The sequence below is a fragment of the Hydra vulgaris genome, chromosome 03 (genome assembly GCF_038396675.1).
Source record: "Hydra vulgaris chromosome 03, alternate assembly HydraT2T_AEP".
Lineage (NCBI taxonomy): Eukaryota > Metazoa > Cnidaria > Hydrozoa > Anthoathecata > Hydridae > Hydra > Hydra vulgaris.
The window spans coordinates 25,134,235-25,151,567 of NC_088922.1; the positions used below are offsets into that span (position 1 = coordinate 25,134,235).

The 17,333-nt window shown below is 28.2% G+C and overlaps 1 protein-coding gene across 2 annotated transcripts in view; it reads left to right on the forward strand.

Moving 5' to 3' along the window:
- Positions 1–17,333, forward strand: part of LOC100206166 (transient receptor potential cation channel subfamily A member 1) — a 68,964-nt gene that overhangs the window by 18,536 nt on the left and 33,095 nt on the right. For both annotated transcript variants that reach the window (XR_010637478.1, XM_065792753.1), the window contains exons 2-5: positions 7,892–8,160; positions 8,922–9,083; positions 9,514–9,746; positions 16,594–16,857. Coding sequence is in view for 1 of the 2 variants with exons in the window: in XM_065792753.1 (XP_065648825.1) it covers positions 7,892–8,160; positions 8,922–9,083; positions 9,514–9,746; positions 16,594–16,857 (928 nt within the window). In the remaining variant the exon portion in view is untranslated. The remainder of the gene's footprint in view (positions 1–7,891; positions 8,161–8,921; positions 9,084–9,513; positions 9,747–16,593; positions 16,858–17,333) is intronic.

A 17,333-nucleotide genomic window follows, 5' to 3' on the forward strand; every position in this document is an offset into this window, starting at 1 on the left:
TATATATATATATATATATATATATATATATATATATATATATATATATATATATATATAAAACAATTATCTGATCGTTTTTCAACCTTCTCTCCTATTACATAAAATTGTATATAAATACAAAGTTTATCACGTTTATCTAGAAATAAACAAAAACAACGAAATAAAACATCAGGATTTTACGGCAAAGTTCGACGAAAAAAAGTGGACGACATCATGGAACTGAAATAAAGAGCCCGCAATTAATAATACGATCTGCGAATACAAGATGAGCGAAGAGCATGAACGTAGTTACCGAAAAGAAATAAATGAATGGATCAACTCTGGCATTCTTGTGCCGTATAACGAGCAAGCATTGGGACCACCTAAAGTATTGGTACCGCTCATGTGTGTTGTGCAAGAAAATAAAGGTAGAAAGATACGCCCAGTGGGAGACTTCCGAGCTCTCAACGAATTTGTAAATTGTCACACAGCAAATGCCGACGTTTGTCAAGAGAAACTGCGTCGTTGGAGGAAAATTGAAAGTGCAAAAATCCTTGATCTTAAGAAAGCCTACCTTCAAATTCACATTGACAAAAAACTGTGGCCATATCAAACTGTGATTATAAATGGGGATCGGTATTGTTTCACCAGAATGTGTTTTGGCATCAACGTGGCTCCAACAATAATGACTACGATTCTTCGTCACGTGCTCAATATGAATTCGACTGTGAAGAAAGCATGTGATAATTACATTGATGATATATTTGTCGATGAAAGTGTAGAAACAGCTGAAAATGTAGCGAAGCATCTTGAGAAATTTGGATTGCAGTGTAAACCTCCAGAAGACCTAGAAAAAGGACGTGTTTTAGGTTTGAGAGTCGAACGAAATAAAAATGGGGAACTGATATGGAAGCGGGACAATGTAGTACAATTCGAATCTTCAAATGTAGTCACACGAGTCACAGCTTTTTAGCAATTTAGGTAAACTTATTGGACATTACCCGGTGGCAGGAAGTTTGCGTTTACAAGCTTGATACATCAAACGATTAGCTGGAAATATTCCATGGAATAAGTATGTTTCTGAAGATTGCAAAGAAAAAATGAATGAGTTGCTTCACCGTTTGGATAATAAAGACTCGGTTGGTGGGAAATGGCTAGTACCAGTGAATGAAAAAGCTGAGCTTTACTGTGATGCATCATCCATAGGACTGGGTGTAGTTCTTCTAATTGGAGAAGTAGTTATTGAAGATGCAGCATGGCTACGACCAATGAGTGATACGCACCATATTAATATAAGTGAACTAGATTTGATACTTCGAGGGTTAAATTTAGCCAGTAAATGAGATATAAAAGAATTCACAGCATATAGCGATAGCAAGGGCACCGTGGGGTAATTAAACGCAGTAGTAAAAGAAGAATATCGCGTGAAGACTCGGGGAATTTCTCAATTGTTAGTACAATGACGGCTGAATACGATAAAGGAAATAGCAAAAGATATTAGGATTATTGTACAATGGATTCCATCTGAGCTAAATCTGGCCGATCGACTTTCACGAATCCCTCTGAAATGGAGCAGAACAGTGTGTGCAGCCGGATTAATCCAACAGAAATACATATGGAAAGTTAACTCAATTGGTCATTTTGGTGTCGATCGAACATTGCAACTTTGTTTACGAAACAACCAGAATGTTTCACGTAAGGAGGTGTCAACAGTAATTGCAAGTTGTAACCAGTGCAACTCCATCGATCCTTATTCCGTAAAATAAAAGCATGGTCAGCTGAGTGTAAAGCAGAATTGGAATCGGATTGCCCTTGATGTAACTCATGTAGGTGCAGAACTATACTTATCAATGATTGACTGCGGCCCATTACGGTATACAGCGTGGCGTAAACTGGTGACCAAAATAGCAGCTGAAATTATTGGAAAGCTGGAAAAAATATTTTCCTTATTTGGACCGCCAGTTTGCCTTCTAATGGACAATGAATTTTGTTCACACACGCTAACAAGGTTTGCTGACGAATGGGACGTTAATTTAGAATATCGAGCAGCTCATCGAGCTCAAGACAATGGTATCTTTGAACGCATACATAGAACAATTAAAAGAACAGTCGCCCTGCTCACGTTGCTCAATCGCTCTGGCAGTATTACTGTACAATGGGACGATATCATCTAACTGTAGTAAAAGTCCATCGCAGCAATTTAAGCAAAAACCAACGTCGTTTATTCCAGGTGTCGATACACGTAAGAAAGTCAAAAAATATGAAGTAGACAACATATTCAAGGAAGGTGACAATGTTTGGGTAAAACCAGCTCAAGAGACAAAATGGGCTCCGGACAAATAATAAGAGCCCCACAACGATTAGACTTATGAGTTAATTCACCAAGAGGGCATGTTCTATTAAAGTTGGTGAATTAAAGTTATTACGTATAAGTGGTAAAAGTCAAGTAGATAAACGCGATGAAAGTCACGCATTCATTTATTGTTTTTAATGACAATTGTAGTTTTATAATTGTCATGGGAGTTATAACTTTGTATATATATACGATTTTATGTAATACGAGAGAAGGTTGAACAACGATCAGATGATTGTTTTTAATATATATATATATATATATATATATATATATATATATATATATATATATATATATATATATATATATATATATATATATGTATGTATATATATATATATATATATATATATATATATATATATATATATATATATATATATATATATATATATATATATATATAAATAAAGTACAAGAGTGTACAGAGAGTACAAGAATGCAACAGGCATATCAGATAAATAGAAATTTAAAAATTCATAAAAATAAGATTTCCATGGTTTCTAACTTGTATTCTGAACAGCATTGTTACAAGAACTGCTGCTAGACCTTTATAAATAAATGTACCATTTTCTGGAAATCTATTATCTAGCTCATTAATAAGTTTTTTAATTAATGGAGAAGTAATGCTATGTTTAAAATGGTCACAAACTGTGACTATTATACAATCTAGGTATCACTTCTTAAATAGGATAAACTAAGAGCAACAGTGTATCATTCAGTGTGATATATCGATTTTTTTTTTAATTCCTAATAACAGATTTTTCAGAGTAGTTGTTTTAAAACACTACTGAGGTATGTTAAAAGATTTGGTTTGAAGAACTACAGTAATTGCATAAAAAAATCCATTAACTGTTTTGTTAAAACTAAGCCTACAATAAATAAGAAATCTGTCGATAATTCAAAAAAGAAGAGGGTTTGGAAGCAGTTTCACTGTTGTATTCTTTTGATTTATTTAATCCCATTTTCTCTATATAGAATGAATAACATGTATAAAACCATCAAAAAAATAATATCAAGACCTCTTAGCTTTTGAATCCATCTTGTTTGACAAGTCTCTATTAATTTTTCCTGATTTGGGTTTAAATATTTTTTGAGACAGTTACTACGTTTAGAAAATAAGTTTAAAAAATAATAAGTATCTTTTACTTAGCCAAGAAGAATTTTTACTTTTTGAACTAAAGTAAATCTATGGCTTGCATAATGAAATAAAATAGCTTTATGATTAAGGGCTTTTATTCGAGAAGCAACTCTTTTATATTCATCTGCCATACAACCCGCACTATCATACCCTCGCCCTCTACAATTTTAAATATCAAGTCCAAGTTCTATTTGGAATACTAGCATCTAACAAAGTACTAAGAAGGCAGTAAGCTCCATCTTCTTTGCTAGAATAAGTTAACCAAGAAAATTGGCTGGGCCATTCAATTTTAAATGATCTTTTTGTTTTTGATAATAACAAATATAGAATTTAGACAAATAGAATTAAGGCCTTAGAGAGGAAGGGGCAAAGGAGGCAAGTTGTTCCAAGCGTCAAACTTGAAGGGACACCGGACGATCCATTGGTGTTTTTTTTTTTGTTTTTTTTATACAATTAATAGAAAATATTTTAATGACTATCAATGTGAAATCTGCTTATTTTTTCTATTTGACGTTAAGACTTTAGTATTTGGACTAAAAGTATACATGAAAATTTTTAATTCTATTTTTATTATTAATTATAAACTATTTTTTATGAAAATAAATAAGCAGTTATCTATGCTTGCTCGTACTCGATTGCATGTCAGGGTTAAGGTTAGGGTTAGAATTAACCCTAACCCTGACGCTGTGGTAATTATAATGGTCATGATCATTCAATACTGACTCATTGAAGCAGATGACACTGGTAGACCTGACAACTTTGTTAGGTAGTGCCTTCCATGGGTGAACTACGCGTTTGTTGAAGAAGTTGAAGCGAATAGGATATTTGTTATCGATATCACTATAAAAGCGCTACTTTTTCAAGTAGTATTTGACTGTTGAAGCAAAAAAGAGAATCATAGCGTCGCAATTTTTGGCAAATGAGCTGCCTTCCCTCTACCAGGACCCAATTAGTTATCAAATAATTGAGTTTTTTTATTTTTGCTGCACTCAATATGTTTGATTTGAAGGAATGTGGATCAGTTGGGGCCTCAAACAATTACCCTGAAGCTGAATTAAATGTCTGAAGGAGGAACTTTATCTAACAGTGAAGAATGTGATGTTCAAACTGACTTTGTAATAATTTATACTAACCGCTCTTTGTGGCCAGTTATTTTGAGTAAAAAAGATCAAGATGTTATTATTTTAAAGGGACCCCATGTACGAAAGCAGTATTTAAAAGCGGTTAACTGTCCCTTCTTCGTTGGAACAGAGGAGCTAAAAATCAATGGAGGAAACTCATAGATCTTGTCAAGCACCACCAATCCAGCCCGCCAATTCAGCATCAAAAGTTCTAAACCACCATTCCAGCATTAAAACTTCAATATTTGGGGCTGAGCATAACTGAATGCTTAGGTTAGGCGAAATGAATTTCAGCTCATGCTTATTTGGAAAATAATATTTCGCTCAGGCGTTTATAAGGTCACATAACATTTGTTTACATTATATTCGCGCTAATTTTAAAATTAAAACTAAATATTGATGTTTAAAATAACATAGTTCGATTTGCTACAAATAATACGATAAATATTCATTCAAACTCTATGCATATTAAAAGCTTGGTTATATTGCTTGGTTTGCAAAATAAATATCATATTGCAAAATAAATATCATATTTTATTTATAATCAACTTATGAAAAAAAATGATTTCGCTTTTAAAAATTTAATGACTATGTTCAAATTTTTTTTTACATACGTGGTTAAACGTCTTAAGCTTCAAAATAAAAGAAATGCAATTTAAGTTTTGTAACAATGCTGGCCAATCTAGCCGGGCTGATTTTGAGTGTGTTTATATCAGGAATTTTCACGCCGCATAACCGAAATGGTTTTTATCCATATGAGCAGTAGGGTGTCTCATATCTTATCAATTTTTGAAATTAAACTCGCGAATCAATTTATAAATTGATCATTTATAAGAAAATAAGTTTAAGCAAAAAAAATATATGTATATAATTTTTTGGGTCTCTGCTAGTTCGATTTTGGGCAAAAATGTTGGGTGTTTTAAACGCCTGGCGGGGACCTTGAAATTTATCCCATGAAATTTTTTATTCTTTTAAATAATATATGTTGGATTGCAAATTAATTACATAAAGGAGCATGTTGAAAAATTAAGATACGCCTTTGAGTTATAAAATACGCCACCGATTTATACAATAGGTTTTTGTAAAAAAAAATTTTTTTTTTTAAACAATTTCAGAAGATTCTGTAGAATAATTTCTAAATTTTTTCAACATGCTTGTTTTATGTAATTAATATTCAATCCATCATATTATTTAAAGGAATAAAAAATTTTATATGACAAATCTTAAGGTGCCAGGCGTTTAAAACGCCCCAAATTTTTGCCTAAAGTGGAACTGGCGGGGGCCCTAAAAATTATATATACATATGTTTTTCTTGCTCAAACTTATTTTCATATAAATGGTCAATTTATAAATCGATTCGTGAGTTCAATTGAAGAGTGCAAGGGAAGAACAGAGGATGTCAGTTTTTCGCAAACTGAGATAAATCAAATTTAGTTTTCAAAGTCCCATACGTTATATTTTTTCCTTTCCTTTTCACTAAATTAGACCATTAATTTTTATTTATTTGCTTCAAATTTAACACTGAAGGTAGTTTATGATTTGCACAACATGTTAATTAAAAAATTCTCAATATTTTCCCATACGTTATATTTTTTCCTTTCCTTTTCACTAAATTAGACCATTAATTTTTATTTATTTGCTTCAAATTTAACACTGAAGGTAGTTTATGATTTGCACAACATGTTAATTAAAAAATTCTCAATATTTTCAAAAACTGACATTCCCTGTTTTTCCCTAGCACCCTTCAATTTGTTTTTCCCTTGCACCCTAAGAATTTGTGCGATAAACCTAACTGGCCAATTTGATTGGGCAATCAAAAACAGTTTTGATGACAGCAGGGTAATTGAAAAGCGCCTCTATGGAAGTTGTCTAATCAAAATATTAAAAAAAAGTAACCATAAAATAAATAAAAACTGTATTTGTGCTGGACATTAACGTTAAGCAACTTTTCTTATATTTGCCTGATTTTTCAACAAACAAAAAAAAACAAAAAAAACTGTTAGCCGTAAAAGAAAACTAAAGAATTTCTGATTTTACATTTAAAAGTTGTTAAAAGTTGAGGAGTTGCAGAGCACCTTTTGAACCCCTCTGGATCCAATTTTCTCTATAAATTAAAACCTTGCAAAGGCAAGATATCTTATTGCTTATGCTAGTGGTGAAATTTCCATATTTATAAAATAAACTTTGTTGGTTCTGTCAGTGAAATGGGGTGTTAAAAAGCCAATCGTACCTTAACGTTTTGGATGACAGAGGTAACAAAACCAAAGTAATACCAAGGATGTTTATCCTGATGCTAAAGTAATTTCAAATGTGATAGACACTATCACAAATGAATGAGCGTTGTACATTTTATCCATGTTTTTTTTATTACTTTTGCCTTAATTTAAGGTTTTTCTATTTGTCGGGCTTGATTACCCAGTGGGCACGAGACATAAAAAAGACATCTTTCGAACATTCAAAAAACTTTAAAAGCTATCAAAAGACGTTTTAATGAAAAAATAGGAAAAAAATAGAGTGGATAATGAATAATGGATAATGAAATAGAATCTATTTTTTTCCTATTTTTTCCAAAATTCTGTTTTACTCAAAACACACCTTTTCTCAAAAAAATATGATGTAGAAAAAGATATTACGTAAAAAATATTATGTAAAAATATGATTTAGAAAAAATCTAAGTTATGTAGGTAAATTTTACTTACTCACTTTTTTCTATTGTCAACTTTGGCGCACAAGTCTTCTGATATCAAACATTTCTACTTCATTTAAAATACTCATTCCAATTCTAAATTAGTTAGCAAAGTTTCACATTGCCTTTTTCTTTGGTTTTACTAAAACTTCACCTGTATAAGTTTTGCCGCTTGTTCATTTTAGGATCTTTTTTGCAGCAACCGTAATCAAAACAAGTTTTTTCGTTTAAATTTTCTATTTTTATGATTAACATTATAAGCTTCTATTTTTATGATTATCATTTATAGCTTATCATTATAAGCTGTTTTCTATTGTCTCTTTTCAATAATAGAGTATATTGTTTAATGATATTTTTCACTTATTTGCGTTCATAAAGTACTTTAAGTAAGTATTGTGGGGTGAAAATGATTTGTAAAACCACTTAAATCCTATTGCAATATATTCTAAAGCTTACAACACGATGAAGAAGATATACATATTCATTTTACAAGACTGGGAAAACAAATGTTAAACAAAAAAAGAATTAAATACAAATATATAAAATAAAAAGAATTCAAAAATAAAAAGTGATAACTTATTATAAGATACTTTTGTTACTGGTAGATTGGGGAATGGAGCAGATGATGAGGACACTGTAAATTTACAATTTGTCAAAGCACTGTTAGACGAAGGAGCTAGCCTTAACTTTACAGATTGTTATGGACAAAGTGTTTTTTTTGCTATAGTTCGAGACTGGCATGTTAATGTAGCAAGTTTTGCTATCGAAAAAAGAGCTGATGTTAATCATAAGGACAAGTATGGTCGAACTCCACTTCATCTTGCAGCAGCTATAGATTATTCTGCAATGATAGAAATTCTTATTAAAAATGGAGGTAAATTTTTTTAAATTATATATTATGTCTTAAATTATGAAAAATCCAGTTTTTTTCAGTTTCCTGAAACTTTACATTATCGGACTTAGGCCCTTATAACATTCACCAATTTTTACATATATATATATATATATATATATATATATATATATATATATATATATATATATATATATATATATATATATATATATATATATATATATATATATATATATTAAGGTGGTTCTAAAAACAACTTTTTCTGAAAATGACTGCTGGCACCCCCTGAATATGTTGTATATAATTAAAAAAATGCTAGATTTAAGAAATTTTTGAATAAAAAATATTTAAGGGGTTGCTACCGACCCTCGAACATTATATAGGTCCCTAATATTATTAAAAAAAAAGTTTTTCAAAATTATGTCATGTTGGGTCTCAAACGAAGCAAAATCATATACAAATTTCAAAAATAATATTCATTTTATAAAAAAACATAGATAAAAAAAAATCTTGTTAAATTCCCTAGTTTTCATTTTTAGTTAAAAAATGTAACTTTTTGTTTACTAAAATCTAAAATAAAAATTTAATTATAAAATGATTAATATTTTTAAAATTTTTATATAATTTCCCTTCATTTGAGACGAAATGATTCTTCACAAAAAACTTACTGTGATAGGAAAATGGGAACAAGAAAACCTAAAATCTTAGCATAAAATCTAATTTCAATTGACTTCTATTTGAGTGTAGATTTTTTTAAATGTATTTTTTATATTTTAAAGCTTTAATTGATGCTGTAACCACTGGTGAAGAACAATCAGCATTGCATTATGCTGCACGGTATAATGCTATACATTCAATAGAGGTTCTTATTAGTCATGGCGCCAAACTAGATAGTGTTGATTTTTTATTGAGAACTCCTCTTCATGTAGCTGTAGAGTTTGGTAAGTTTTTACCGTTTTAAAATATCTTAAAAATTGATGAAGACAATCCAATTCATATTACTTACTAAGGGGTTTACTAAAAATTATAAGGCCAATAAATACCTCAGAATATTATACTAATCAAGGTTCAAATATGAAACATAGATTAAAAAATTATGCTTGTTTCAGTATGATGTCACAAGTACCATTTTGTGTTTCCCTAAATACACTAATAGTTACAAAAATGAAATGTCATGTTAACTTTAATTAATTAGAATTATTAATCTTCATGAATTATAATCATCTTTAAGCACTTACATATGTTAAATGGTGTACTATAGTTTGAATAAATACTTTGATACTTGTGTTCTTGTACATTAGGTTATCATTTTAAATGGTAACTTATAAATAGATGTAAAGTAGATATTCTAATTTTGTCATTTTTCTTTAGGTAGTCATAAAGCTGTAAAATATTTTTTGGAAATAGGAGTCCCGGTTGGTACATACGATAGTTATGGGAATTCAGCAGTTGGTTTAATGGTAGAAAAATTGCCATCCTGTACATATGAAGCTATGAATCAGTTTATTGTAAATAATAATTCAACACGAAAAATCTATTATTACCTTGATTGTCTGCAATTCGATGTAAAATATGCTACAAAAGTTTCTAAATCTGTTCTTCAGGTCCTAATTTGAAATTTTTATCACTTATATTTTTTCCTATCATTTATTATCATTTATCAATTATGCAATCATGCAATGTTTTTACTTTTGTATTATGAATACTACAGAACCAGTAAACTTTTCCCAAAATCAAAATTATATAATAATATAATTTTATGTATATTATATATATATATATTATAATAATTATGGCTATGCAATTATATCTGTAAATGAATATATTTGCTTGACATCATTCTCAACGATAAGTTATTTTTGTTTTTCTAAGACTAGTAAATAGCATTTGAAAATATCTAAGTAAATATCAAGCAGTCCTAGAGCATGTAAAGTATACATTCAAGATTAAATATTCGGCTTCAGTTATGATGTTTGGCCTGGATTCTTTTGATGAAGGTGACTTAAGACCATATATCATAACTCATAAATTTTTTTTGATTTTGAAAGTAGTCCATTTGTACATTCCAAAACTGTCAACATTTAAATCCTATTATGGTAGCTTTTCGAGAATACTTAGTTACAATACTTGTTTAATCTGGAGATTATTACCTCTCTGACTCATACTAAGGCCCCTGAGAGTGGATCAAATGGCCATATATAATTTGTTTGGTTATTTGTGCTATTGTATTGACACTTCGTGGATCGGATTTAGAAATAATTTCTAATAACAACTTGGGTTTTCTAGTTTGAATATAGACTAATTTATGTTTTAAAAGTTAGTTTTTTTATTGAGGATAAGATAAATTTACAGGAATAGAGTGGCATTATAGAATGATCTTCAAATTTGGGACAAAAAATTCTAAGTAAAATAGTTTTTTTTTCTAAAAAAGAAATATTTACTAAAACATAAATACTACATTTACTAAAGTTATAAAGTATATATATAGATACATATACGTTTTGTTTATATGTATCCCTTTAACTATAAATACCTTGTGTTGTACACGCAGACAGCTCTTTGCAAGATTTCATTGAAATTAGCATTGTGTTGTCCTACCTTTCGTATTTCCTAAAATTGTTTGAAGTCTTAATGAACTGATTCCAATGATTGCTCAGTCCAATACCCTAAACCTTGGGAAATATTGAAGATTAATACTTTTATATGTAAAAATTTAAAATGCTTTTGAATATATACTTACCAAACTTTCCTCCTTTCATTATAATAAACTTTTCAACATGATGCTCTACTATATGAACTTTAAGAGTAATGTTTGTACCAAGATCTCTGAAACTTTGTGAAAATCTTTTAATATATTCAGAGTAGTTTGGATTTAATGTTTTCCCAAAACACCCATCGCCAAAGTCTCTCAAAGTTTTCATATATTTTCCACCAACAATATTGTGCTCATTCAAATAGATTTGAAAACGATCAAGTTTTCTTAGAAACTTGTTGGATCCATTTCCTTCTAACCTGTGTTTATCTTGATAAGGTACTCTGTCAAGATTAATTGTAGGCAAATAACTATTTACAAAAGGAAATTCTTGATTAGTGCTCTCAAACAAGTTTTTTTCAATTAGTTTGAGAAGTTTGTCTACTATGCTTAGCAAAATATGTAAGCCTGGTATATTGACAATTGATAAGATCTTCATTGTTACATTTCCAGTCAATAAAGGAGGATTAACTGTTACTAAAATATTTAGCTTTTGCAATGTTTCCTCCAGCAGCCATCCATTTGTAATACCACTCACACAGAGAAGTTAGAGAATATAACTCAGCTCTCAGCATACTAGGTGATTCTGTTTCACAAAATGGACAAGGATGCTTTGAAGCTGCTGACTGCTTTCCAACCATCAGCAGAAGAAACTTTAGATCTTCTGAAATAGAGTAATCTAGAGAGTTAAGTTTTAATTTATCCAATAACATTTTTATGTTTGCATAATTTTCATCAATAGAGGGTAATACAGCAAAAACTAAAGTTTTGTGAACACTAGTAAACTTAAAATCTTTACATCCATACTCATCAGAATATTTCACTTTTTTCTTTTCACTTGAATGTGCATCAAGCTCTGGCTTCAATGTAATTGATAAGGTAACCTTTAGATAGCTCTGCCCTCCATCTACCCCAATCTTAACATCTACATATCTGGTTCAAGAGATTTATGTTGTAAAACTGTTGCAACAAACTCATCAACATTATTGCATATTACACCAAAAACAGTTCTTTCAATGCACTAAACAATAACAAAACAACTTGAATTCAGTAGGTTGATATAATTTATGTTATCAACTTAATCAAAATATAAAATTATTATGATGCATTAAATATTATTTTATTATAATATATTACTATTTTAGAACTATTTAGAGGAGCTAAAATCAAAGTAAACTATATATATCTATATATAGTGGATAGATATGTTTTAATTATACCATTTTTTTCTTATCTCCGATATCCTGTTTAGACTGAATCAGCATAAGCTCAGCATCAAACAGAGACAATAGATTTTTATTTTATTTTGTTAACTTTTTGTAAAAACAAGACTCAACAGATTTTCTGCCCCCATTCACTTGAATAAATCGAGCCATCTCTAACATCTTATACTCACTTGTAAATTGGATACAAATGTTAAAGACAATGAACATTTTTTAAAGTAATGTATATTTTTTGAATTCTGTAGTAAACAATCAATACCTTGTATGAAGTTTGCTTTGTAGTTGTTTCAGTTTTGAGAGAGAAAAGTAAGGTGTTTTTGGTTCAACTACTCCGTCAGAAACAACAAGTCTTTTAGGGCCAAATGTGTTCAATTTTATTTCTGTATCATTGGTTACTAAATTGTTGATTGTGGTTGATAAAACTTTTCCTTAAGTCACAGGTGAGGTAGATTGTACAATATGCGCCAAATTCTTTTGCATAGCTAACTTTGTGCAAGAATGTTTAATACCTTTTACTATAAGTTGAAAACAACTTCTGCAAAGAACAAAGTTTTCATTGGTTGCAGAAAAATTCATATTATTTTGAATGTGGTCTATATCTTTATTAGTTTCATATAAAACCATTGGTGGAGGAGTTGCCATTTCAGTACCATTTGTACGCCCATTAACACAAATAAAACATTCACATTTCCCACCTTGAATAACTCTAGTATTAAGACCTAAAAGTAACAAGAAATTAATTTTTTAAATGCAAACATAATATTGTTTATAAGCAAAATAATAATAATGAAAAAATTAACTAGTTTTTATTGACTTATTTTTTATTAGAAAAAACTTAGGTCGAGTGGTTAATAAAAAGGTTTTTAAATCTGCTTTTTCTAAACTCACTAGATTTTTTCTTCAATTTGAACATAGCATTTTAGGCAGATCAGGGTTTTCAACAAAGAAGTTTTCCCAAAAAAATCTCTTGAAAAGATTTTCATAACTTTTTCCTTGTTGTGGGCATGAATTTGGTTTAAATGCATCTTAAATCATTGCCTTTTTTCAAACAGCATATACAAAAGCATTTTAAAAACTCTTTATGATCTTTAGCAAAGTATGGCATTTCTTTTTTTTTCTTGAGAAATAATTTTTATATTTTCAAATTAATTACTTACTTTAAATTAATTACGGTGTATTTCAAATTGAAATACACAGTAATTTTATTATTATACTCGCTGTTATTACTAAAGTCTTTATTATTATTTAAGTCTTTTATTGACAACAAATATAAGCCAATCGGAAACTTATAAATATTATCACCAATTGCATGGTTGCAGTTACAGAAAGTAAACAACTATAATGGCCGATGGAAGAAAATTATTTTAATGTTAAAACATCGTTATTTATAAAACTTTTTACTAAGTTTTCTCGAAAAGCTACCATATAAGGATTTAAATGTTGATAGTTTTGAAATGTACTAATGGACTACTTTCAAAATCAAAAAAAAAATTATTGGGATATGTTATAAGGTCTTAGGTCACCTTCAGGGACCCGTGATATATAATATTTATACATATATATATATTATATATATGTATAAATATATTGTGTATATATGTATATTTTATGTATATATATGTATATTTTATGTATGTATATATATATATATATATGTATATATATATATATATATATATATATATATATATATATATATATATATATATATATATATTATATATATATATATATATATATATATATATATATATATATATATATATATATATATATATATATATATATATATATATATATATATATATATATATATAGGGCATAAACTAGCCCTGTGGGGTCCCGTCAAACGCATAATTCCCAAATGCTTATAAAATTAAAATTCCCAGTTTAAAGTTTAAAAAATCCCATTCTCCAAATAAAGTTTGCCAAATTAAAGTTTAATAATATTTCTAAAAGTTATTGAAAATTAATTATTAAATACCAATAGAAAAATAGCATAAGAAATTCTAATTTATTGTGTGAAACTTGAAATTAAACCGCTGTTATTTGTATAACTATGCAATTGCATAATTGTGAAAATGTCTATTGGAAAATTGGAATTTTCTTAGTGATTTTAGGGATTTTCTCAGCAACTTGCTTGTAAAATTCTCATCTCAATGTTTGCAAATTCTTTGCAATGTCTTCCGACATCAGCAAATATTATATAAAAAGTTTGCAAGAAATAAAGTAAAATCTAAAAAGTTAACAAATTTGTTTGATTTAACAAAGTTTATTCAAAATATCAAGAAACTGTTTATATTACGGTATATTACAGTTATGTTAAACTTATTTATTACTCCTATTGCGAATCTAAAGAGCATGATTTTTGAGTCCTTAGATTAATTCTGCTCAACATTGTTAAGTTAATTTTAATGAAAAAGTGCCTTAATTTACTATAGATCCTAGCTCAAGAAGTTTACAATTACAAAAAATTGCCATAAATGATCAGAACAGATCATATTATTAAACTATAATGTTCATTTCACCTAAAAAATGTATTTATTTAAAATCTTATATTATTTGGACAAGCAATTGTGATTTTAGCAAAAAAAAAAAAAAAAAAAAAAAAGAATCTCCAGTCTGTTTTTTTTTTTTTTGATACAGTCATTTTTATTTTGTGTTACTGCATAAATTTAATTTTTTCAGTCATAATAACATTTTATGACTATGAATGAAAAAATAATTATTGGTATTCTTTGTTTCAAAGATTGTGTGCAATCGCGATCAATATTCTTTTGTAATTAAATACTTGTGGTTGTTTTGACAGAGACTTGGTAATTGTAACTTTACTTTGCTATGCGATTTATTTATAAAGATAATTATTATTAATTATTAAATTGACAATAAATAGTAAACTTGAGTTCGTAAGATTAATATTTTATGAGCTCGTGTTTACTATTTTCAAAACCTTTTCTTTTTTTAAAACGTTTCTTTTGATGATACAATTTATTACAAGATGGTGTAAGGATAAATAATAGTTAGAAGTAGAAGATTATCTTTTGCAGAATCAATCTTCATTGAACATAAGTCGCTATATTACTTTAAAAACCGCCCTTTAATGCCGACCAGTGAAAAAGAAACATATTTTCAAAAGAATACTCTTAAAATGAAAGCGACAATGATATAATAAGATTTATATAAATCAAATGTAAAATTCTTAATAGTAACTAATTAATATACGTTGATTAAAATAATATAAAAATATATATTTCTTGAAATCATAGTTTAGTTTGCAGTGTTATTGTGAAATCACTTTTAATTTTGTCTTCATTTTATATTCATCTTCAGTAAATGTTGCAGACGGTATTTTATTTTATTTTTGGAGCTGTCCAATCAATGTATGAAGTGCTGAAGTGGAGTAGAAGAGGAAAGAAAATAAGAAAAAGGACCCTATGCATTCCCGGAACACATTTTAATCTCAGGGAGGGGGGGATTGGGAAATATTTTGACAAATTCCAAATTTCATCAAATCGCTGTATCAAATTTATTCCTGGTTAACACCCTTTTTATTTTAAACAACACTTATGATAAAACCATGATACACAACAATCTAAATAAAATTTGGACCATTATGATCACATTAGAAAATTTTTTTTTACAAAATATTGAGATTTAAAAGCCAAATAATTTATCAACAATTTGGGTATTTTTTGGGGTATTTTGCCGCTTGAGCACAAGGTTAATATCAATATTTTTGTAATTTTTTTTTGTAATTGCATTTTTTTAATATTTGCCCCAAATTCGGCTTCTTGCGTATTCGCGTTTATGTATATATGTATATATATATATACATATATGTACATATATATACATATAAATATATATATATATATATTTATATATATTTATATACATATATATATATATATATATATATATATATATATATATATATATATATATATTATATATATATATATATATATATATATATATATATATATAACAACGATTGTTCATGTTGTCAAAAAAAAATGAACAATGGTTCGTTGCCTCACCCCCCTTTCTCCTCTCTGTCTTAAAAACTGTCTGGGAGGCAGTCTAACAATTCATAACAAATTTTGCTGATATTTTTCTTTTTTTAGAAAAAACGAAATATGTTTAAGCACAGTTAGTAAATTTGATTTGATTTTAAAATGAGTTACCTAAATATTTAAGATAAATAACAATAACTTTAGGCATTCATAACTTAGGTTTCACTCAGCAGCTTAGGTTTTAATTTTGAATTTTTATAAATTTCATATTTTTAAATGTAACAACAATGGTGTAAGAATTAGCAAGTCGTTTTTGTAAATGATTATTTAAAAAAAAAGTTCGATTTAACTTGAAGTTAATGATAGTATTTTTGTTTTTACTGAATCACAATTTTTTTAATGTTTAAAATTTACAACAACAGATATTAGCTTACTTTGATAATTTTTTATTAATGTATAGATGGTTGTTATGCACAATAGATTTGACCTAATAATGCATCCTGTTTTACAAAAGTTGTTAAATGTGAATTGGAAATTATTTGGCAGACGCCATGCAGTCATTAGTAATTTTTGGAATGTTTTATATACAATGCTGGCAACAATTTTAGTCTATTCAATACCATTTACTTCTTACGATCAACAATATTCTCCACCAAAGGCAAAAGCATGGAAGATTGTTATTGCTTGTGTATTTTTTGTTTTAACTTTTTACTTTTTGATCAAGGTAATTTTTTTTGAATAAATTCTTAACTTTTTGTAAATGTAATAAAGACATTAGAGAAGAGAAAGGTGACCATAATGCAGACCAGACCATAATTCTGTCCTAATGCAGAAGAGTTAAGTCAAAAACTTATTTTTTAATTAATTTGTATGCTGCATACTTTACATAAAAATGAGAGTACCAGTCATATTTATAAATATAGAAGGCTATAATTCTAAATAGGATTGGTACTTAAAAATCTAAACCCAAAATCCCAAGAACAAAAACCCACCAAAAATTTAAGAACAAAAATTGCTGGAAAAATCTTACAAAATTTGCAGGCAATTTTAAGGACTTAAATTCATTTATCATTACTAACCGATCTTGAATTAGAATAACAGCACAATCATCAATAAGATCATTTTTTGGTGAATAGAATAATTGAATAGTAAATTAAATAATTACTATTTAACCCAGAGAAAAAAAAATTACTAATTTTC